Below are 25793 nucleotides of genomic sequence, written 5' to 3' on the forward strand. Positions count from 1 at the left end.
GGAGGCAGCTTGGAGACGAAGGTAAGCCGCAGATGCCTTTCAATGTTGCTGAGATGGTTGTCGCTCCCACAGTGGAGATGACTGACGCTAAAAAAAAATCGTCCTCCGCACAAAGAGGGCCGGGTGAGATGCCTCCTGTATCCCCATCATTTTTGTCACACACCATGCTGGCATTTTCACCGAGGAAACGCCTCGATTAACAACGGACGTGCTTATTAACACATTGACATGAACGCGTTAATGATATAATTAGTCGTGATTTGCGTGTGGCGAGGTAGGCTTGTTTGATGAATTTTGGAATAGCGCATTTTCGGGCATGTTATTGCAGATTTTGGAGAGAAAATGCAGAGGGAATGCATGAGAATGTAACCTTCTTGGGCGCAATGTTTACCTCTTTCACTCGTCCAGGCCTGTGAAAATAACTAAATTGGCATTTATGGGTCTACGTTATAATGAATTGGTTATCCTCGAGCTATCGCAGTAATCAACTGATCCGAGTCATTTTGGCCTGTGTGATGTAAACATACGAGGGAATGTTCCTGAAATTTTCAGGGGGTAAATGGCACTATTTCTTCTGGGATCAATGTGGTAAACATGACAACTTCAACCTCTAACCATAAAAGACTGCAGTTCAAAATAAATATTCCTGCGCCGCTTTATGAAACCCTGGGTGCTAATAAATAATGAGACTGTACTGATTTATTTATTTATTTATTTTTAGATGATCATATTTTTGCCTAATCATTCTGCATGCTTCAACCCTCTCAGGTCACACGTAGTCTCATCCAAAGCCATGGGGTTCTCACATCTTGCTGTGATCCTGTCTGTCACCATGATGCACCTAGCTTCAGGTAAGAAACACTGTGTGTGTGTGTGTGTGTGTGTGTGTGTGTGTGTGTGTGTGTGTGTGTGTGTGTGTGTGTGTGTGTGTGTGTGTGTGCGTGTGCGTGTGCGTGCGTGCGTGCTTGCGTGCGTGCATGCCTGTGTGTGTGTGTGTGTGTGTGTGTGTGTACTCCGATGCATACAGACCAGTGGTTAGAAAAATAGTATTTGCTGTGCCGTTTTCTTGCCAAGTCCTGCTAATCCCATGCATCTTTAGTCATTTTTGTGAATAAGGAATAAGTCTTGCCTATTTCAGGAATGAGTTTTATGACCCCTGAGCCTGATGCTCCGCCCACATCAACCCCAGACTCGTATCCACTGGGTGACCTGATCCATGCTGCTCTACAGAGTAAGGAATATTTGGGACGGGCTTCTGTAGGCACAGGTACATGAATGTGGGTCTTGGCTTGGTGTGATGTGGGTGGCTCATTTTAATTGACACTAATGGCGTTTGAACCTTTGGACTTTGCAGGTACGACGACCAACCCGACGCAGGCTGTGCCCGGGCTCGGCCAGACCCAGTCTGCAGCTACCGTCATATCTCCGGGGGTGCTCACCACAGCTTTAACCTCATCTTCTTCAGCCGGCCACCCAGGAGCAAGAAATGCCATGTCCTCACCGCTCATAGAGGAGGAGACCACTACCACTTTGATCACCACAACAACCATAACCACCATGCACATGCCAGGTACCTGCATGGTGCTATGAAGTGAATGGGATCTGACTGTCCCAGAGCTGTGGTTGTTTACTTTATCTAATGAATGTTAAAATGATTCAGAAGCCCAAGGTTTGTTGTGTTGCAGACCTGTTTAAGTGAAGGTGACACCAGTACTGTAGTTTGGGATTGGATTTTGAAAGAAAGAAAGAAAGAAAAAGAAAGGAGGAAGAAAGAAAGAAAGAAAGAAAGAAAGAAAGAAAGAAAGAAAGAAAGAAAGAAAGAAAGAAAGAAAGAAAGAAAACCTTTATTGTCATTGTACAACAAAATTAGACGTGCTACTCCTCATCATCAGTGCAGTTACTGTAGGAGACAGTGAGACAAAATGTCAAGATCAAACATATAGCAACAATATCACAGGAAAAAGATTTAAGAATAGAAAAAGTAAAATTTAATAAATATACATTATACAATATATTATATACATTGGAGGTTTGTACCATGAAGGGTAAGTGTGCTATTTTTACACTGGAATAGATCATTGCACTAGGGTTTTGGTGGCACCAGCAGTTACAAGTGCTGCGTTTTTATAAACCAAACACATTTCTATTGAATAATTGGTTCCTGTCGCAACGTCATCTGTTTCTCTCTCCACCTGCCTTTGAAGAGAGACTAACAAGAAAATCTCTACAGACAAGGTAATGTGAAAAAGCCATTTTTAAATTTGAATTATGATAATGCGAGATACTTACAAAACTAAACTAAATATTTAGTTTATATAGTGTTACAGGATCAGTTCTCAGTGTATTTTTGTAGTCAGTAGAGTTAAGTTAAATGATGTTCTATAACATCAACAAGTGTTGATTTTCAGCTTAATGCTAATGCAGTGTTTTTATTTCAGCTAAATTCAGAAGTAGCTAATGACAGCTGCTGGGTGATTATTTGACTGCTAACGGTGTTTGTATATGCTCCTACAATGCCATGTAACATGTTTCATGTATGTCCGGGTTACAGGATTCAAATGAACTTTTGGAGGGAGGTGGAGGGCGGAGGACACAGATGACTGAAGTCTTGGAGACCAGGAGAAGATGAGAGTCAAGAAAGGCTCGTTTGAGTATTTCAGATTGAAACCAGCCAGCAGTGTTGTGAAGCATAAACAGCAAAACCCTAGTTTACAAACCCTACAAGCTGATAAACAATGAAATATTAGGGACACTTCATGAATTACACTGAGGAGGTGAATCCACGTCAAAGTCATAATATTGATTTCCCTAATATTTTAGTATACTCCGTGCAAATCTTTATGAAAATAATATAAAACATAAATAGGGAGGCTACTAGTCTGAAAACACCTTTTATGATTTTTGTTATCCTTTGGTGATCACCATTCATTCATGATCACCGTTCATTGTTTACCCAATTTGTATTCACTAGTGCAGTGGTCCCCAACCACCGGGCCGCAACGCATTGGTACCGGGCCGCGAGCCGGTCAATTTATTATTATTTTTTTTTTATAAACATAGGCTATAATGTTATAGGCTGTGTGTGGTAGTTGAAACATAGTTTCAAGTTGACGTTTATTTAGGTTTGTAGTTAAAACAAAAACATAAATGAAGTCTTAGACTATTTTCAATAATGAAGACTACTTAACAGCCAACGCCCAGTCTCGTCATATCACAGTGCACGCCCCCTTTCTTTGAGGATGTATAACCCATTCATTGTTAGGCTCGCCCCTTTCTCTGATGCTGTCTCCTCACCCATTCACAGTTTACCACACATGTGGCAATAACCAATCAGCCCATGGTATTCCTCTCCAGCTGATCCCAATCACCTAATCAGCGTAGTATATCAGGGTCCATGTTTACTCTGTTTGCTATGTGCTGTGTATGTGTCATTCTCAGTTGCTGATCATCATCGCTGAAGCAGTTGTTTCGCCCCACCTCCTCCCCTGACCACCACCATCGGTCATGACTCCTGATCGAAGAATTCCCTATGGGGGATTTCCTATCCTATTCTTCACTGACGACGCCCTCATCATCTCAGGAGAGCGTCATCATATCATGGAGTCATACGCCAAAATTAATGTTGTATCATTAAAGCTTGTTATACTTTCTACTAGTCTCTCATTATTGAAATACTGTATAGACGGTTTTCACCAGAGCGCAACCCCACAGCACTTCCTTTTTCTCAGCATTCGGCAAACTGCAGAAATATTCACTCGACATCGTTACTTTTGTTTTCGCCGCTCAGCTGTATAGACGGTTTTCACGGAATGGTCAGTCCTGCACTTGAATTTTTCTTTTCTTTTATGTCCATAGCAAACACTGCAACAGGAAGTGAGCGGGGGTTCAATTTAGAATGTTTTTGTTGTCAAGTTAAAACCGTCTATAGGCTACATACACACAAAAGGCTGTTATTTACCCTTTGTCGCCACCTGGTAAGTAAATATATATGTAACTAAACCCATTAAAATTGACAACCGGTCCGCAACTTTTTTTTCCATGTATCTACCAGTCCATGGCACAAAAAAGGTTGGGAACCTCTGCACTAGTGCATCCCTGCTACCTACCATCCCATACAGCAATGAAACTCCGCACCAAGGAGCTTTTCCAAGGTGGTGTTTTTACTCTTTTCACAGCTAAATTCTGGGGTCTTTCCTGTCAGCTAAAGGCCTGATACCTGGTGACAGGTGATGAAATGCACTCTTGATGGGTTGAGTGACACCACCTATTTCTACCTCTGTCACTGATAACACAAAGCGAGAAAAACACAATGCTTCACCTGTCTGAACTGCTAGTTATATTACTAAAAAGACCTACATGGACATGATATTATGCCTTATTGATTTATGTTATTAAATCTATATCAACCACAAGGGAGGAGATGAGAGATGTAGCTAAAGAGAAGCCAGTCAGAAAATGTTTAAATTTTGAGACAATTGACGGTCGGGGAAGATGCCCACCATATTTTGTACATTGTGAATTTGTTGTGCAGTGACATATTCACTGTTTGTAACTAACTTTTCTTTTCTTTTGTCAAATTGTGACATGAAAAGTTTTGTACACAGAAAAGTATTTACAATACATTTTCAAAATGTTGTTTGCCCTTTAATAATTACAACAAACAAACACACAAACAAACAGAACATGGATTATGAACACAACCAACAGTTATTCTCAAATCAAATAGGTGAACGAAGTCCGGGTAGTGTAGCGGTAGATTCCCTGCCTACCAACATGAGGGTCACAGGTTCCACATGTTGCCTCCGGCTTGGTTGGGCATCCATATAGGCAAGATTGGCTGTGTCTGCGGGTGGGAAGCCGGATTGAGGGTATGTGTCCTGGACGCTGGACTAGCACCTCATCTGGTCGGTTGGGGTGGAAGGGAACTGGTGGGAATAGCGTGATCCTCCCACGTGCTACGTCCTGCCGGTGAAGCTCCCCGCTGTCAGGTGAAGAGAAGCGGCTGGCAACTGCGCATGTGTTGGAGCCGGAGGAAGCATGGTGCTAGGCTACGGCTCTCCCCAGATCGGCAGAGGGGGTGGAGCAGCAACAGCGGCAGCAAGGGGAAATTGGCCAAGTACAATTGGGGAGAAAATGGGGGGGGGGGTCTGGAAAAAAAAATTAATGAATGAATATAACCATTGTTGTCAGCAGCACTAATATCAATGCTCAACGGCAAGCATTCATTCGACAAAGTATCACTGTACTTTCAACATGACCAGGTAACAAATCATAGAGTTGTGAAGTGCCAGATGGTGGCCTGTTCAAACGAGTGGCTAAAATGCACTTCAGCGGTGTGCCATGACAATAGCTTTGACTGCCTGTGGAGCACTCAGTGAAGGTGGGAGAGAGCTGCTGTTCATTCTGGTGAAGAGCTTCACCGTCACCATAGTGATGGTTTGAAAATAAGGATGAGGAAATGGCATTGAGCACGCAGGTGGTGGGTCAGCTGATTGACACCATTTGGGCAGAGAAAGGTCAAGCCAGAGAAAGGGGGCAGGTCAGGGGGTGATTTGATTAAGCCTCCTCCTGTAGTAGGTGACAACACGGGCGCCAGCGGTGGACGGGAACAAACGAGGAGAAAGAAGAGAGTGGAAATAGAGTTTCCAGGTGTTAACAGACCGAGGATTACATTTTTTAAATGTATTTAGAGCAATGCTGCAATACTGCAGCCTGGAATGGGAGGTAGCAGTATAGTGGGACAGTAAATATTGGCTGATATAATGTATATTCAATATCTGGTATTATCAACTGATGGTGGTCTATGGGGACATTGTGGTGAATTGGTTTTGCTTTGCTTGACTTTTATGTTTGTGTTTTTATTTGTTTTACTGTGTGTGTGTGTGTGTGTGTGTGTGTGTGTGTGTGTGTGTGTGTGTGTGTGTGTGTGTGTGTGTGTGTGTGTGTGTGTGTGTGTGTGTGTGTGTGTGTGTGTGTTGTGTTTGTGTTTGAAGGTTTGAATTTTCAAAAGTAGAGTAACTATGAAATAAATGTTAGCAGGTTGCCAGTAACACTGTCTCATGTTAAAATTTCCCAACAGGAGCACAAACATCACACAGCACAGTATTAAATGACATTTTAAAATGGCTTCAATACATTGCCAGATCAGTCTGCATATCTAAACTTTATTGTGTTGCATTAGCATGAGATCATATATCCTTATTTCACACTGCCTGCCAATCCATCTTTAAGCATCCCTTCAGTCTCCTGGCTGATGGTGCAGTGGCCCTTCTGACTGACTCCCCTTAACACTGTACGGTGAGCTTGCCAATATTCAGAGCATTGTTACCCAATGGACTGTAGAGCCGCATCTCCAGACAGCATAGTATTACCAGGGGAGTCATCAATATGATTTTACCCATGCTCATCTATCATTTCATTCAGTCATTTGGACAGTAAAATAACTGTGGTGGGACTTTGGTAAACCAGGGACAAGCACTTCACCCACAGTACAGCAAAACAGCTCCATATCTATTATACTGATGATCTGGTGACTTTTCCCTGTGTCTTTTATTTTGAAATTTTTAAAATGTATTGTGAAAGTGATGGTTGTCGCAAGTTGGTGAATGTGGTTTTTGCAGTGATCATTTATCATATTCTTTAGACAGCGCAGGATAAAATAAAGTGTGAAGATAAATCCATGGAATTGAGAATAAAGACTGTAGCTGGGACACGTTTTCCCACAAAATGTGATTGTTTCAGATTGTGGTGGCAGCAGAAATGTTTTAATGAAGCAGGCAGGTTGCCGGGTCAAAGTTCAGTTTGGCCTGACTGTGAAAACAGTGGGTAAAATGAAAAGGCAATGCTCAGATCAGATGGAGTGAAATAATGTGAGTCAGGCTGTTGCTGAAAAAGAGCATGGATGCTCAGTAAAGCTTCCCTGGATATATACAGTATACATTTTTTCATTAAGCCTATTTCTCCACACAAATATATACACTTACTCTTTCTCTCCCCTCTTCCCACAGTGCAATGCAATGCGACTCTGTCAGCAATGGAGGATATCGTTGAGTCACCAGACCCTGCGTCTACATCTTCCGTTTCCCCTCTGGAATGCACCTACAGCATTACTGTGTACGCAGGTTACGGTGTGGAGATTCAGGTAATGTAGCTTATCCATGTAAATCACTAAGCAGTAAATGCAAAGACCAGTTCAAGGTTCTTTATTGTCATTACATGCTTTCACATGAACAAAATTTGTCATCAGGACCAGCAGTGTACAATAGTGAGTACTGTGATAAAAAACAGCAGCATGTAAACACAGTTAAAAGAAACTGTACAAAATCCCCCCACCAGCTCAGCCTCACCTAACCAGCCACAGCTGGGGCCCTGATTGAGCTGCACATGCGTTCAATAAAAGGGTGGTTGATTAGGTGAAGCAGTGTGCTCCAGACAGCAGTGGAGGAGGCTGCTTTTGTTCTCCCCTATTGATTGCCCATGTACAGATGCATCCTTTAAAGCCAAAACGACCCAGATGACCAAGTCCTCCAGAGCAGACAGGTAGAGCAACCCCGGATGATGTCCCAGACACCGACAGGACCTTTCCGGAGGCCGACCTGGATGCTGGTGACGCCGGTATACTCAGGGGGCCGGCCCAGATATTGACGACTCCGGCTGGACTGTTCTGGAGGTTGGCGCCGAAGGCTGAGGTGCACTGGAGCTCGGCGGTGAAGAACTCTGGGCCACAGAAGGTCGGTGATGAGGTGGATGCCAAGGGATGGGAGCCACGGAAGCCGAGGGATGGGCGCCAAGGGAGAAGATGGAGGTGCGTGGGCCACCCGAGCAGGAGGTGCAGGGGGCACCTGGACTGGAGCCGGGGGGCCCACCGGGACTGACGGTGCGGGGGGCACTGGGACTGGAGCCAGGGGGGCCACCGGGACTGGAGCCAGGGGGGCCACCGGGACTGGAGCCAGGGGGGCCACCGGGACTGGCAGTGCAGGGAGCACCGGGACTGGCGGTGCGGGCGCACTGACTGGAGTCAGGGGGGCCACCGGGAATATAATTACCATATTGATAGGCTGGGTGGTCAAAATATTGGGGCTGCATAACAGGAGCTGGCCAGCCTAGGGCAATAGGACCCACCCGATGGGGAACAGTTGCAGGGGGCCAATAGGATGGAAAAGGCGCTAGTGGAAGGCACCCCTCTACCGCATCAAGCCTCTTCAAGAGGTGTCATATAGTCCATTGTGTCTCGTGCAGGTTGGCCATGCCGTTGCTCAGGTGTAGGCCCAACCATATGGGGATGGTATTGTTGTGGGGGAGGGGGGTGCGATAGTGGATGATATCCCCACAACTGAAGGTATGGAGGTGCCCACCTTCTTCCCTTCTGGCTGCTGGTTCCTCTGGTCATTCCCACTTGCCGAGGCTAATCTGGGCTCGAAGGACCATGTAGAAACTGATAAGGTGGAGGTTACAGGTGTAGCCTCAGCAAGCAAATGGGACATTGATCAGAATGAGGAGAACCAGAGGAACATTTCAAGGGTGTTTATTAAACAAACCAAATCCCTTGATTGATGATGGTGGATAATCATGTAGACAGATGTATTCGACAGATGGTACAGTCAGATGATTTTTCCTAAACACAAAGGCATTAACAAATGATTCTATTCAACAAATGATTCAATTAAGCAAGAAAACAGCTTTAAGTAATCAAACCAATCTAAGCCAAATAAGCATGAAATCATTACACAAAGGAAATAACTAACAAAACTGACTTCAGATAATGCATCTGATTCTGCACATGATCAAACAAACACCAAGGGAATGAGAAATGCAGCCTCCTCTGGTGCAGTCCAGGGCACACACTGAGTGTGGAGGCTCATTAGAGCCTCTTAAGTGCAGGTGTGTGGTGATCAGTCCAGAATTAGGTGCAGGTGTGCTTAGGTGAGGGAAAATGGCTGGAGGTGAGGGAGTGATGGGTTATGAGAATTGAAGTCCGAGAGTCACTTTTGTACAGTAGCAGTGCAGAGCAGTGTAAAGTGTGTCAGTGACTTTACACTGCTCAAAATAAAAGTCCATTCAATTTGATCTTAATTTAAGATTCTGTGCTTTTCTGGTTAATGTATCTCTTAGTAGTCTGTCTCACATGGTCAGACCTAACATCAGCACGCTTCCAGCGACGGATGGTCTGAATCACAAGTCAACATTTCCCCACGAGTAGTGTCCTCTAGTAAGACAGTGGCGTCAGCGGAGGACAAAAATGCGAGACTCATTAGCCAATGAACAGCCAGGAATGGGTCTCGCGCTACCTTTGCATGCTAAAATAAAGCTGATAATGTGCAATTTGATTCAAGGGGAGAAAAACCCTTTCAAAGTACAACACAAACTGTATATTTTGCTGCAACTCGACAGTGCTGCTTTTTTTAACTCAAGAGTTCCACTTTCTACTTCCTGGAAAAAAACTGGTCCATTGGAGTGAATGGAGATGTCGGAACTCTTCTATTATATGGCTCTGCCCACGAGTTGCGTCATGCAAATAAGGAGGTCCATGGTTGGTCAATTCGCTTGTCATGCATTTTGTTTTGAGCTTAGGGGGCGGTCCTTAACCTCTTTTCAAGAGTTGTGCACCAGTCACCAGACATAGATATCTATCTACGGCTGGCTACTGACTGCAAGGCACATTTTTTTAGTAGAAGCAGACAGTTAAAGCATTTAATCGACCTACAAAATGTTGCATTCGAATGAACAAATTCAGATGCTGTACTCCCTCAGTGCAGATATGAGAGCCAATTAATATCAGTTTATTTGAATGTGATATCAGTTCTGTGGCTCCCTAGTTAATTAATCTCATCTATCTACGTTAGGTTACTTGGCTTGCTAATTAACATTCGGAAGCATAGCTTAAAATGTATTACATACATAAGTACTTGTTCAATAATAGGATTCATTATAAAATGCCAGAGTATTTTTTGCATTACGATCATTTTAAGATTTACATTAGCTCTATTACCATGCATCCCTGCATTGCAGCAGTCCATATAAACTAATCAATGGCAAACATCCTCTCATCGTGTGACATGTATTCATGATTTCCACATGAGAAGAGCATTATGGAACAATTAAGGTGTGAAGATTCATAGTTTAAGTTAATTTGGTAACACTTTATAACAAACACAAAACAATTGTGAAATAATTGTTTTGCATGTAACTAACAACGTATTTATGGAGGACCAGGAGGGTCTTACGCTAATGAATAGAGTGTCCCCTTAATAATTATCCAATCATACAATTAAAAAGAGTAATTTCAAAAAGAATTCACAAATGACGTATTAATACATCATTAAAAAGTCGTATTTGGAAAAGGAACTTCAAAAACATCCATTAAACAGTGTATTTCAAAATGGAATTACGAATACATCATTTAAAACATCATTTAATACATCGTTTCCTTATTCCTATTCGAAATAACCATTTGGAATTGTATTTGAAGTCACTATATTAAATCCCCGATTCGAAATAACGATTGGAAATGCCATTTACCCATTGCATGACACTTTTGGCCTTAGCCTAGAAAAACTGTGTAAAACAATGCAAATTAGACATGTACTTTAATTTTAAATTTGACATACCTTGTAGGCCCTGGAGAGTCTTAAGCTAATGAATAGAGTGTTCCTTTAATAATTATCTAATCGTACAATTAAAAAGAGTAATTTCAAAAAGAACTCACAAATGACGTATTAATACATCATTAAAAAGTCGTATTTGGAAAAAGAACTTCAAAAACATCCATTAAACAGTGTATTTCAAAATGGAATTACGAATACATCATTTAAAACATCATTTAAACAGTGTATTTCAAAATGGAATTACGAATACATCATTTAAAACATCATTTAATACATCATTTCCTTATTCCTATTCGAAATAACCATTTGTAATTGTATTTGAAGTCACTATTTCAAAACCAATTCAAAAAACCGATTGGAAAACCATTTTGTTTTAACATGACACTTTTTTGCTCTTTGTCCCCAGCCAAACAGTGTCAATCGTGAATCCATGGTCCTAATGCAAATGAGCCATGTAACAGGCTCTCTGATTGGCTAGAGAGGCAGTCCACTGAGCCAGGCTCTTTCGTGCCTCAAAGCTCTCTAGCCAATCAGAGAGCCTGTTACATGGCTCATTTGCATTAGGGGGCTCAATTCACGATTGACACTGTTTGGCTGGGGACAAAGAGCAAAAAGTGTCATGTTAAAACGAAATGGTTTTCCAAACGGTTTTTTGAATTAGTTTTGAAATAGTGACTTCAAATACAATTACAAATGGTTATTTCGAATAGGAATAAGGAAATGATGTATTAAATGATGTTTTAAATGATGTATTCGTAATTCCATTTTGAAATACACTGTTTAAATGATGTTTTAAATGATGTATTCGTAATTCCATTTTGAAATACACTGTTTAATGGATGTTTTTGAAGTTCCTTTTCCAAATACGACTTTTTAATGATGTATTAATACGTCATTTGTGAATTCTTTTTGAAATTACTCTTTTTAATTGTACGATTAGATAATTATTAAAGGAACACTCTATTCATTAGCTTAAGACTCTAAAGGGGCCTACAAGGTATGTCAAATTTAAAATTAAAGTACATGTCTAATTTGCATTGTTTTACACAGTTTTTATAGGCTAAGGCCAAAAGTGTCATGCAATGGGTAAATGGCATTTCCAATCGTTATTTCGAATCAGGGATTTAATATAGTGACTTCAAATACAATTCCAAATGGTTATTTCGAATAGGAATAAGGAAACAATGTATTAAATGATGTTTTAAATGATGTATTCGTAATTCCATTTTGAAATACACTGTTTAATGGATGTTTTTGAAGTTCCTTTTCCAAATACGACTTTTTAATGATGTATTAATACGTCATTTGTGAATCCTTTTTGAAATTACTCTTTTTAATTGTATGATTGGATAATTATTAAGGGGACACTCTATTCATTAGCGTAAGACTCTCCTGGTCCTCCATACATATTCAGTCAGTCAGTTGTGTACTAATTAATGGTAAGTGAGTAGTGTAATATATTTGATCATCTGTCAATGACATGTTAATAAATTAATCATTTGTATACCGTATCATAACGTTTTTATTTAAATCAATAAGTAATAAGCTAACAATTTGTTAGTTATTCTCTTTTAAATACACAATTCAATATTTTTATTGTAAATCTATTAAATCTATTAAATTAAATTGTATGTTAAATCCACCTCTCATTAGGAGTATTGTCAGGTAGGATGGGGGGCAAACTCTGATATCTGGAGCGAGAAGGAGGAGCAGGAGGAGGGAGACGAAGAGGATGTCCTAAGATCTTCATCACACAGTGGAACATTGTGCCTTGTGGTACTGTTTGCCACGTGTGTTTTTGTTTTTCCTGTTTTCCCTCTAGGTGAGGAAGGTCAACCTGTCTAAGGAAGAGTCTCTGACGATCCTTGGGTATGGAGGTTTGGGACCAGAGCTGTTGGCCAACGAGACTCTGATGAGAGAGGGTCAGGTGATCCGCAGTTCAACCAACCAGGTGCACATTCACTATCGCAGTCTCCGACAGACCAACCATGGCATGTTCAGCCTCCACTATCAAGGTAAATAACACTTATTTGCTTGGATCCTTCAAGGTAACAGGAAATAAAGAGACAAGGCAGGTCTTAGAAAACCCTCATACAATTAAACGCTAGTGTGCAGATACTATTCCAACCCCCAACCCCCACCACCACCACCACCACCACGCAATCGTCTATGACAAAATAAAATCAAAGTTGTAACCCATAAGGCAGCAGGGTTGTACAGTGGCCTTATGTTGTCATGATGTGCATCCAATTGTACTTAATCATACTAACATCTTGAATGTTCCTCTTCTAATCTCTCAAATGTCCCCAGCCTTCCTGCTGTCCTGCCCGTTCCCTCTGTCTCCTGAGGGGGGCGGCGTGACGGTGACAGACATCCATCCTGGAGGTCAGGCCCACTTCCACTGTGATCCAGGCTTCCAGGTCCGGGGCCACGAGGTGGCTACCTGTGTCAACACAACACAGCCTCACTGGAGCACTCCTGAGCCACAGTGTGTTGGTCAGTAGCATGTCTGTCTGTCTGTCTGTCTGTCTGTATGTCTGTCTGTCTGTCTGTCTGTCTGTCTGTCTTTCTTTCTTTCTTTGTCTTTCTTTCTTTCTGTACATATTATGTTAAATCTTGTATATTTCTTCTTATTTATCGTGTTCCTATGTATGTTACTAGTGCCCCAACCACACCAAGTCAATGTACTTGCATGTGCAAACATACCTTGGCAAAATAAACTATTCTATTCTATTCTATTCTATTCTATTCTATTCTATTCTATTATTTATTTATTACAAAACTGTTCTGTATTCATCATTCACCACTGCACCAGTGAAAGCCAAAATAAATTCCAAAATATAAAATAAATAAAAAACAAAAGGCCAAAATAAAGCAAATTGCATGTAAGGTGTAAAATCACTGGCTAGTCATTCATTTCATGGTGGTTGATTTTGGGGGATGATGTATGGGATGTTGTTTTTCCTTAGCTGTGTCGTGTGGAGGGTGGATTCGTAATGCAACAGTGGGCCGGATACTGTCACCTCCTCCCCCGTCTGTCAGCAACCACAGTAATGGAAACAACCTGAGCTGCCATTGGTTAATAGAAGCCAAGGAGGGTCACAAACTCCACCTCCACTTTGAGAGGATTGCACTGGATGAAGACGATGATAAGTAAGATAAATCGGTGTGTGTGCGTGCGTGCACGCGCGTGCGTGCGTGTGTTATATTATGAGGCTTGTTTGCTACGGTGAATCAAAATTTGCATGTTTTGTTTTGAAATGCCTCCTCAATCCTTTTCCCCTCATGTTCCTCTAAAAATGACACACTTTCAAGACATCTGGTGGAGTCTTAGGGAAGATTACAGTATTGTAGATCATTTAACTAAATATTTGGCTTTACAAGAATGCAAATTGAAAAGTCATAATCTACTAATAAAGTAACTGACCATTATGTAATTGTCTGGGTGAAGACATTTTGTTTATTAAAACTGTTTAATCTAAGCATTACGCAATAGATCTGAAAGTGTTATCCTTGACTTCACGAATGTGATCATATGTATCATCAACTCACTACCCTGAGGACCTTTTGTCCAGTTCACACACTGCTCACAGCCCTTGGCCTAACTGGCTTTTGATAGAGCATCTCAGTCTTGTATCAGGTTTACTATAATCCCATCAGTCTCTTTTGTGGTTGGTTCCTCACAGGTTAATTGTGCGCAGTGGGAACAGCTCGCTGTCTCCTCCGCTCTTTGACTCAGACCTGGACGACGTTCCTGAGCGCGGGCTGCTGAGCGAGAGCTCCACGCTGTACCTAGAGCTCACCGCCGATTCCTCCTCCATCCCCCTGCTGCTGGCATTGCGCTATGAGGGTGAGCATACTGATCCTGCAGCCTCTCCCTTCCATCAGCAAGCCTTCTGCTTACTCAACAAAACACAACGTTCTGTCACGTTTTTGCCGGGTTTGGATCAAAACTAATCTTGAGGTTTAGCAGTGAGGAAGAAACAGTGCTGAAACCGAACATAAAGAACTTGTTAAAAAATGCATATCATTTTTGAAAAAATTCTCCCTGAAAACCATTCAGATTCAGTAATACTTTTTGTGTGGGGGGGGGGGGTAGATCATTGGTAGATCTGTAACAATGTCGCTACCACTGCATCTGTATTAAATCCAATAAAAAATAATTTGAAAAGAAAGATTCAGTAATACTTGATATAATTAAAATAACTCGCCACAGAATTTAATAGACCTTGGATTAACATTGGAATTGTCATTTTCTTCCGTTTTATTAAAAAGTAATAATAGTTAATAAAGTGTCATTTTACTGAAACTGTAGCTTTTCCAAACGTAAAAGTAAAAGTCACCATGACCCGCCATGGCTCTCTAGAAATGCACATCCCTCTCCTCATTAGTTTCTTGTTGTGCAAGACACACACACACACACACACACACACGCGCACATGCGCAAGCACACGCACGCACGCACACACAAACGCACTGCTTCTTACCTCTCTCTCTCTCTCTCTGTCTCTCTCTCTCTCTCTCTCTCTCTCTCTCTCTCCCCCTCTGTGTGTTCTTTCAGCTTTCGATGGGGAACATTGCTGGGAGCCCTACATGCCCCATGGAAACTTCAGCAGCAGTGACATCACGTATCAGCTGGGCACCACCGTGACCTTCGCCTGCTCTCCAGGCTTCGTCATGGAGCAAGGCTCTGCCATGATCGAGTGCGTCAACCCCAGCGATCCGCACTGGAACGACAGCGAGCCTGTGTGCAAGGGTACGTTTCTTTTCCTTTCCTTTATCCGAGTGCCCTTTCTTATCCTTCTTCCGTCCGTCCGTCCGTCCGTCCGTCCGTCCGTCCGTCCGTCCGTCCGTCCGTCCTTCTTTCCTTTCATTCCGGGCCGCATTTCCTAGATTTAATGGACCGTAATCCTCTGTGAGTTCATGCTTCCAGAAGCGTTTCCCACACCAGTATGCAGAGTTTTCATTCAGGCAGAGATGCTCACAAGTCATTTTTTGCAAGTCCAAATCATGTATCAAGGCTTTGAGGGGCAAGTCCAAGTCAAGTCTCAAAGCTTTGGTCACAAGTGCTAGTCAAGTCTCTTATGGATGAGCTTTGGATGCCATCCGGTCTGCTTAGAACACTGCATAGCTAAGAAATAACTAACTAAGAAATTCAAAGCATGTAGTGTATTATCATTACTCCTTATCTATTAGAAGACAGTATCAGCATTGATAGACATTTCCTTCATGTTAATGCAAAGATTGTTCACAAGTCGCAAACCTCAAGTCCAAGTCAAGTCTTTGATGACGACTCTCAAGTCAAGTCTCAAGTCACTGTGTGTGCGACTTAAGTGCGACTCTAGTCCAAGTTGCAGGACCAAGTCCTCCTCTCTGCATTCAGGAAGAGAGAAAGACATTGAATCAGTTTCGAGATGTAACACTGGAATCGAACTGTGTTGAATGTGAGATGCTGTAGCATGAAGTGGAGAGCCATGCTGAGGGTATCATCTGCTGATCTGTTGCAAACAGAAAGGAACAGACGGTGAAATTATGTCTACTCTGTACCACTCGTCTGTAGTCTTTGGGGCAGGAGATCTGTTTTCTGGGATAACTGTGGATGATTTTGCACCAGGCCAAGGTCTGGCTGAAAACTCAAGTGCCAACATGTCAACATGATGGTAAAAGTGACATTGTGCCCAGTGTGAAGGAGAGGTTAGAGGGTTCCTGAGAACTGGTTTTGGGGGGAGTGTTGCCCCTCATGCCTCCGATGGACATTGTAATGACCATAGACTATAAAAACAATGTAATGACTGTAGACTGTGTAAAAACATTGTAATGACCGTAGACTGTATACAAATATGGAACTGGATGTGCAGATGTGTGTATACAGTAGTTTGTGGACTCCCTGTAGTCCTGCACTCACTGCAGTTTTTGGCACTTCCGCGTTGGTAATGACGGATCAGCCTGTGGATGGGAGAGCGTTGCTTCTGTGGATGGTAATATTTTACACAGCTCTCCCAAATACAGGTGCACGCACTGGAGCAAAACTGCTGTTCCAGATTCTGCTTGTGTTCATTCTCGGTGGCCGTGTCTGTCTTATCCAGCTCATATTTGCCTCTTTTGCACTCAGTCTTACCACTTTTCTTTATTTTATTTTATTTAACCTTTATTTAACCAGGTAAGTCATTAAGAACAAATTCTTATTTACAATGGCGACCTTTCTTTACCCTTCATCGCCTCCTCAGATTGTAAGGGAACTATGTTTTCTTATTGCTGTATTTGACTGTTTTGTCTGGAATGCAGTGTTCCTCACAGAAGCCGATGTAGGATGAAAACTGTCTTCATGTGCCAATTCATGCACCAATCTATTCCATCACATAGTTCGGTGAACACGTACCAGAGCGATGAGTCAAAACACGATCCAAAGTCTTGAAAGAATAGGATGGAATGGAAAAGAAATAATGTCTCAGACTATTTTCAATGATGAAGACTACTTCCCCTAGTCAATGTCTGATTAACCATCCCTTTCATTAATTCATTGATCCTTTTCATTCATCTCTCTCTCCCCCCTGCAGCCAACGACATGTTCAGGTTATATCACTCATTCACAAATATGCACGCCCCTTCATTCCTGTCCAATCACCGTCTCCCACGCTTTCCCACGCTTTCCCTCTCTCTGGCCTGCTGGCCAATCACTTAACTGGAGTAGTATATCAGACCCCTCGTATTTTACTGTGTTGTAACTCACCTTCTGTGTCACCCCTCAGTTGCTGATCTTCGCCGTAGCAGTTGTTTTGCCCCCCCTCCTCCCCTGAACACCACCAATGTCATGACTCCTCTAGAATTCCCTATAGGAGATTCTCTATCCTATAAATCACTGACGCCCTCCTCACGTCTCAGGAGGAGCGTCATCATATCATGGACTCATATGCCAAATCTAAGGGTTGTTTGTTGCATCATTAAAGTTTATTGTACCTTCCTTCTAGTCTCTCATTATTGAATAGAATATATTGAAATTCACATATCTGCTCTGACCCAGATGTCAAAGGCCTGTAATTATGTAGTATTGTAGTATGTATGTAGTATTATGTAGATGAAGTGTATAGTTCTGAAATCTTTTTGAAGCATCTCAAATAGGCTATAATATTAGGTAAGCTGATCTTCATGATGATAACTCTACAACGGCGGTGGGAGCTTGTGCTGTTTGCTTTATAATATTTTGTATGTCTCTTGTATATATTCTCCCCCTCAATTCATATTTTATTTATCAGCATCACTTCACTCGCTTCTCCCGTTCCTTCCCCCATCATTATTACATCACCCTTTCATCTTCCCTTCAGTCTATGTCCTGAACTTGTTTTCTCTCTTACCCTGTAAGCCGTGTGTGGAGGGGAGCTGACCGAGCCCTCCGGCACCGTCCTGTCTCCTGATTGGCCCCAGAGCTACTCCAAGGGGCAAGACTGCGTATGGCAGATCCGTGGTAATGAGGAGAAACGTATTGAACTGGATGTGCAGATGTGAGTATACAGTAGTTTTGATCGGTGTTTCTATTGAAACTCCTCATAGCTGTGTCCATACTTATCAGCCTGGCTTTTTCTTGTCCCAGTTTCAGTCAATAAATTGAATAATCATGTAAAGACTAATACAGATAATTGATAACTTTACATACCGTATCTAAGGATACAAACACCTCAAAGCTTTCTTGTTATTTATGTCGCAAAGAAATTAGCAACATTGTAGAAGTTCTGCAGATAAAGTAAGTGAATCCCTAATGTTAAATTTGCAGATGCTTCACAGATTTTGTTTCAGATTTGATTAGCTGCCTGGGTTAAAATTCTCACAGATAACATAGCTGTGGGAGGTTGGTTATTGGATACTTAATATAAGTTTATAGAGTTTTTTAGCTGTATTTTTACACTTGCTGTATAATTTATAATCCATAAAATGCACCTCAGTGCTCAGTACAATTAACAGTTAAAGTAAAACAGTGAATGAGGAAAAAACAAGGTAATGTTAGAGGTGACAGTCATGTCTACTGCCTTTCCTGTCTTCCTTCTCCTTGTTCTGACTAATAAAATGCCTCTGGTGGGCAGACTTCTCATTTCTTTTTTCTCATTATTTCCCTTTTGAAGTTTGAATATCCGCCACACTGATGTGCTGACTATTTTTGATGGACATGACCTCATGTCCCACGTGATTGGCCAGTACCTGGGGTCCAGAGAGCGCTTCCAGGTTGTATCTGGAGGGTCAGAGGTCACCATTCAATTTCAAAGTGATCCAGATGATTCCAGTTTCATCCTAAGCCAGGGATTCCTCATTCATTATCGTGGTAAGTACTGTATGCTCTGTAAGCACATCCATTTAATGATATGGGTCCAATTATATAATATTCAATGTACGGCCTATGAACTCAGATTGTATGGGAGCCAGTGACTACTTTAAAATGCATTGGAATGCAAAAGTATTGCATAGATGTGTTTGAGATGTGTTGACCCTCTGAAGAAATAGATCTCACAGTGGACGTGCTCACTGAAGTCAGTAGATCAAATAGAACCCACAGTGGACATGCTCACTGAAGTCAGTAGATCAAAGTCAACTCTTCCCAATCCCCATAGTATTTATGTATTTCCCATATCATCATGTTTTCCTGCTTCCATGCTTTGAGAGTAACTGACAAAACCTTCATGTGGTTTATATTTAATTGATCACAACTATTTCGTTAACCATTTAATTTACTTGGATGTTAAAGCAAGCAGGATGTTAGAGGATCAGATATGCCACTGATGTTATGAAGTGGCCTCTTCCGATCACAATTAGACCTATAGTTCACAACATTGCACACTGATTTCTGAACTCGCTATGGGTCTGCTCAGCATCTCAGAACTCAAATTGCATCAATAGTAAGATATAAAGGGATGGTTGACCCTTGTATCCACAAACTGTAAGCTTATGTAAGACAGGTTTAACAACAGCTTGTAATGGTGTATGACGAGCCAAACCTCTCTTGCCGTTATGTGATATATAACTTCTGTCTTAGTCATGGGTTTTTATCTTCAGGATAAAAGCTTTTGGGTTGCAGTGATCCCTGAAGACATTAACCCTTGCAGTTTAATTGCAAGGGAAAATGTTGAGCATAAACACTCATCAAATGTGTTGTTATTTACGAAGGGACTTAGGCAAACACTGTGACATCCTCATGTGAAAATCTGTTCACCACCTGTCATCATGAGATTGAGATCATGAGGCCAAATGTACTGACAAATGTACAGATTTTACAATTTTTTGCTCAACAAGATAATCATTCAAATAGACTTGATAGAGTGTTTTTTCTTGTGGTCTGACCTAGCTGACCTAGCAGACCATAGTCTGTTTTAGGAAGTAAGCACACAGTTTAACAGGGGGTTTGAAATACATCATGCTGCCACCACATGAGGAGAAGAAACATTGGACTTTGTTATTGCTACATGGCTAAATTTGAAGCTAATATTGAAGTTTTTACTCTGCAAATGATACCAGGGTTACCAACATATTTTCCCCCCAAACTACTGCAATTTTGCATTGCACAGCAACTGTCATGGACACATAAAATACATATAGGTTCTATCTGCATTTTGGACAGAAAATCATTTTACACATCTAAAGCAATATGCCAAAACGATCACAGATGTATTTATTGATTAACAGATAATGAACAGATTAACTTCTTTCTACTCATCTTCTTCTTTATCATTTAAATGCGCTCTCTGTGTGTCATGCAGAGGTGGAGCCGAATGACACCTGCCCCACCCTCCCTCAGATTGAGTATGGCTGGATCAGCTCCTCCCACTCCTCTCCTGTGAGAGGCAGTGTGTTGACCTATCAGTGCCAACCAGGATATGACATCAGCGGCTCCGACATCATTACATGCCAGTGGGACCTTTCCTGGAGCAGCAGTGCACCTACGTGTGTTAAAGGTGAGGCAAGTTGGAACTGTTGATACAAGGACTGGCATGTGTATTATGGAGGACCGTGAGAGTCGTGCAAAATTTATTAAAGTATTTCATTAATTATTATCTAATTGTACAATTAAAAAGAGTAATTACAAAAATAATTCACAAATGAAGTGATGAAATGATGTGATCAGTTCCAAAGTTGCGTTTTGTGTTACATTGGACGATATGAAAAGTTCATGTTTTTAGTTTTGTTATTATACAGTAGACTTAAAAATATTTAATTCAAAGTAAAGACACATTCTTTCTACTTTCCGGTTGCCTGTGTTTTTTTTTTTTTTTAATTGGAATTTTTTTTTACACCTCCTACTGGTCCTCCAATACTACTTCCAGCACTAGTCTCCCATCCAAGGTGTATCCACAGCCAGACCTGCTTAGCAACCCGAGGAAAGTCAGTAATGTTATGCAGGAGCCACTGGTGCTGACAAGTGCTGACTTTGTTTAACTTAACTTTGTTTAGAAAAGTGCTATATAAATAAAGTTATAATGAACAGAAATAGATTTTTCTGTTCCGTGTATTGAGATGTTTTTAATAAAGTCTCACCAAAGGATCAAATTAAACCCCAACATATGTCTTGTATGTGTCCCACTGCAGTCCAGCAGTGTCCTGATCCAGGTGAGGTGGTGAACGGGGCGCGTTCTGTGCGTCCTGAGGCTGGCTTTGCCGTCGGGACAGTGGTCCGTTTCTCTTGTAACCAGGGTTATCAGCTGGAAGGTCCCAGCCAAATCTCCTGCCATGGGCGGGACACCGGGACCCCCAAATGGAGCGACCGCAGCCCGAAGTGTGTCTGTGAGTCCACTCCTCGCCACTCAGTGTGTTCACCGGTCTGCTCGTTAAGCCTGTTGCACACAGCAGAAGTGCAAATACTTAATTATCCTCTGTGTGTTTTTGTGTAAACAGTAAAATATGACCCATGCCCAAACCCTGGCGTTCCTGACAATGGTTACCAAACCTTGTACAAACACAGCTACCAAGCAGGGGAGACACTGCGCTTCTTCTGTTATGAGGGCTACGAACTCATTGGTGAGGTCATTATCAACTGCGTCCCAGGCCATCCGTCTCAGTGGAACAGCCCCCCACCCTTTTGCAAAGGTAACAACAGACTCTCACTGTGTGTCTCAACATACTAATACTAATAATAATGATACATACAGAAGATAAAGTAGCAAAAAGACAAATGATAGTGAGATCTTGAAGGTGCAGTCAGGATCTAAATGTATTTGAAGGATCCAGGCATCCATCTGGCTTCCAGGTTATTCATTGAAGGCATAATAACAAACAGCTTGTTTTCTCTCTCTCTCTCTCTCTCTCTCTCTCTCTCTCTCTCTCTGACAGTGGCATATGAGGAGCTTTTGGATGATCACAAATTAGAAGGTGATTTTTTTTTTTTTTTTTTTTTTAATAAAGTCCAAGTTCATTGGGTCATAATGTTTTAGGCATCTAGCATTGACAGAAGAATTAAGTCTACAAACAATAGACCATCAAATCATATTTGTACCTTCCATTGGGTAAACATGTTTGAAATGTAGGACGGTGTGTATTGGGAGTTGTGTATTGTGTACTGAAGATAAAAGTTGAAGGCTATGAGAGTTTCTCCAAATTTAGTATATGCGTTTCCCTTAAAATCATTTGTGATGGTAGATTATTGGTGCAGTGGTAAGCGCTGTCGCCTCACAGCTCGAAGGTCCTGGGTTCGATTCCCACCTGGGACGCTGTGGGCGCTGGAGTTGTGACCCCCCCATATCTTCAGTGCCTACTGCCCAGGTGGGCTATCTCGTCGAAAGGGCCTTTCTGTGTGGAGTTTGCATGTTCTCCCCATGCCCCCCAGGGGGTTCCTCCGTACATAACCCCCCACTAAAAACATGCAGAAGATTGTCATCCGACCAGTGACGACAACATCTGAAGTTGGTCCAATGATGGTCCAATGAAGGTCCCCGGGCGCTGGAAAGAAATAGCGACCACTGCTCCTGGCCTGCCCCCTGGAGGAAAGGACAAGCCTGGATGGGTCAAATGCAGAGGACATATTTCACCGGCCACCGTCAGCATGAGTGTGTGTAGTGGCCGCATGCATGTGTTGTAGTGTGTTCGTGTGACAATAAAGACGGGCTGCCGTCTGAAATCGTGTTTATTAATAACCCAATGGAAAGTATGTTTATTAGGAACAGAACAACACTCAGTAGAGAGCCATTACCTGTCACTTTCTGATTCATTTTCCTGTCTCCTCTATCCTATAGTTTCCCAGTCATTCGAGCCGTCTCATCAGATACTGAGTGAGAACATTGCCTTGGCAATAATTCTACCCATCATCCTGGTCATCCTTTTGATTGGAGGAATTTACATGTATTATACAAAGTAAGTGATACCCAATTGCATCACCTGTATGTCTGTTTGTGAATGACTAATTCAATGTAAAAAGTTGAGCCCATTGTGATTGTCATCCTGTTGCTTGAGATAATCAATGTAGTGAGAAAACATGCACCAACCAAAGAAAGTCAACTTTTTCTGCTATTTCTCATCTAAACTCCTCTCCTCACATCGAAGTAGAGAATGACTAGTTATGACAAAACAAATAGGAGGAAGGGATATAGTTATTGAATTATCACAAAAGTAATGTATGTACCATTATTACTGAAATCAAAATAGTAATTTGTCACACTAGTTGTCACTGGGAAAAGTAATAATAGGCTATTGGTGTTACTGAGTAATCCATCCCTACCCAACACTGAACATGATAAATACTTAAAGGTTAGAGCCCCCCACCCCCACCCCGATCTGAAACCGATTGTCTCACTGCACCGTTTTATTCTGTGCTGAGCTTTCCTGCTGCTTTGGGTTTTCCTGTTGTTCTGTGAGATTGTGAGGCCATTTACACCTGGCATTAACATGTGTTTTCTGCCATCAGATTGTTCTTGACTACATTAGTCTGATTTCATTTACACCTGGCGTTAACATGCGTTTTTCCATATCCAGATAACATCCAGATAACTTATTAACACCCAAAATGGCTGTCCTCTCAATCCGCATACAGTTGCTGTATCCAGATTGAGAGGACACATTGCATTTACACTTGTGTTCAATGTGTACACAATGCATCCCTGACCACCTCCGGAGGGGGTTTGGCCGATCAGATTGCAATCCTTCTTCAATGTGTCTTGGGGGCGTTTACACCTGGCATTTCAAGTGGTCAAGCACAATCTGATTGCAATCTTATGGCAGAAAGCGCATGTTAATGCCACGTGTAAATGGCCTCTGTGTGATATCTGCATACTTTGGGAAAGCAAATCCATGCTAGCAGTATGCACCAAAAGGCATTGCTGTGGCCTTCTCACCCACAGCATATGCAGACTAGCGCATATAAAATATAAATAATAAATAACATATCAAGCTTTACTCTGAAGCTGTGTTTTTCTCACCCACAGCATATGCAGACTAGAGTGGAAGCCTCTATTCTGGAAGTCTCTTTCTCACACACACTCCTACAGTCCCATTACAGTGGAGTCGGATTTCAACAACCCGCTTTATGAGGCAGGGGTGAGTGAGAAGCGAATGCCATAAAAACATGTGTGCATCATATTTGTTTATATTGATGAGATTGTGACCATTTTACAGGGCCTAATCCATAGTTTATAGCCTGAAAATATAGATTGTTGTATAATCTTACTTATCCTGTCAATAGGGAGTGTAGAGGAAAATGTCTTTCGGCTGAGGAGAAATGGTCTTGAAAGGCAGGCAAGGCTGGCTGGAGCCTTTCTGCAATATCCCTTTAAATATGGTGCATTCAATATGTATCATCAACGCATAGGTCCTTGTGATAGAAATGAAGATCATAAGTCCAAGTTTTCTCAGCGTGTGGTTTATTTCTAAGTTGCATGAATTTCTAAGTTGCATGAAGTTACAGCGATAGAATAGACAGGTCAAGAATAGTGGTGAGAGTATATGAGAGCTGTGAGGTATTAGAGTGCATGGAGAATAGAGAAAAGTGGCAACCTCCCCATTCAGTGATGTTGGTTATATAGCTTTGTCAGAGGCAAAACAACCAGCTCCATCATCCTGTTTCCCAACCTCCTCCTCCAAGGTCACCTTAACCCCATGACCAGCTTGAGAACATCGCCTGTCTCACTCTCACCCCTAATTAGCCAATATCAAAAATCATACTTCAATATCTGGAACAACATCCTCTCATGAGGTTAATGCACCCAGGCCTGTGTTTTGGCCCTCATTATCCCATGTTTAACATCCGGCGCTTCAAAGAAACGGCCACCAGCGTGTTCAAAAGTTCAAATCCCTCTACAGGAGCAATGCCAAGTCACTTGAATGGATTGTATTCTCGTTTTGCCCGCAGGATACACGGGAATATGAAGTATCCATTTAAAGAAAAAACGTCTTGAGAAGAATTCAAAACCACGGGAGGATTCTATTCTTTTGGAAGACCAGTTCCTTACTCTAAGAAGGTCTCACTCCCCTTTTTAATCATTCTTTCTCCTTCTCTTTCTGTTTAACCATGTTCCCTATTTATCGGTTATAGACATGCTTTACTTTATATTTGTTTGAGCAGATGTGGTGGTCTCCCAGTTGTGGGCTCTTCTTCACAGTCCAAACTTTAAGTATCATTAGGACTGGTGCCTTATGAAGGGTAAGACATGCATAACAGAAGACATGACAGAGTGGGAGGCATAAGAGCAGGATGGGGGGAAAGGGGGGAAATGGATTTGTGTAATATCTTAAATTATTATGAGGCCAAAACATTAGAGAACTTGGCAATACTTTATATGTAACAATCAATGGTAACAATGCTGAATGATTTTCTTTAATTTTCATTGTGGCTCATGTTACATTTTGAGATGTATTCAAGGAGAAGAATGTTATATTTTCAATAATGATAAAAAGTTTGAGCTTGTCATTTTCTCTGTCGATCCTCTCTCTCTTTCTCTCTCTGTAACACACACACACACACACACACGCACACACAAATTGAATGTAAATATTTGAATTAATATTGACTGAGGCTATATATATATATATATATATATATATATATATATATATATATATACAACGCCTAAAATATATATATACATGGTGGCGGGAGGTTATATATTTTCATTATATATATAATGAAAATCCAGTGCCAAAATATAATGTTAAATAATTTAATGTCCTTAAATGTTTCATCTCTTGTTGCCACTAAGCCAGTGTTTATTTTTATTTTTTATTTTT

At 41.6% G+C, this 25793-nt stretch overlaps 1 protein-coding gene across 1 annotated transcript; it reads left to right on the forward strand.

Annotated features, from left to right (window-relative positions):
• Positions 1–790: 790 nt before the first annotated feature.
• Positions 791–24948, forward strand: sez6l2 (seizure related 6 homolog (mouse)-like 2; the record flags this gene model as incomplete). The annotated part of the gene is made up of 18 exons (XM_083649202.1): positions 791–851; positions 1139–1267; positions 1355–1570; positions 7008–7141; positions 12427–12619; positions 12915–13100; positions 13574–13757; positions 14291–14454; positions 15166–15360; positions 17965–18103; positions 18719–18915; positions 20345–20539; positions 21171–21365; positions 21477–21668; positions 21912–21950; positions 22811–22928; positions 23996–24107; positions 24919–24948. The coding sequence occupies exons 1-18, from the start codon at positions 794–796 to the stop codon at positions 24946–24948; spliced, it is 2676 nt and encodes an 891-aa protein (XP_083505328.1). The 5' UTR covers positions 791–793.
• Positions 24949–25793: the final 845 nt, after the last annotated feature.

Source organism: Poromitra crassiceps, assembly GCF_964638095.1.
Source record: "Poromitra crassiceps genome assembly, chromosome: 13".
Lineage (NCBI taxonomy): Eukaryota > Metazoa > Chordata > Actinopteri > Beryciformes > Melamphaidae > Poromitra > Poromitra crassiceps.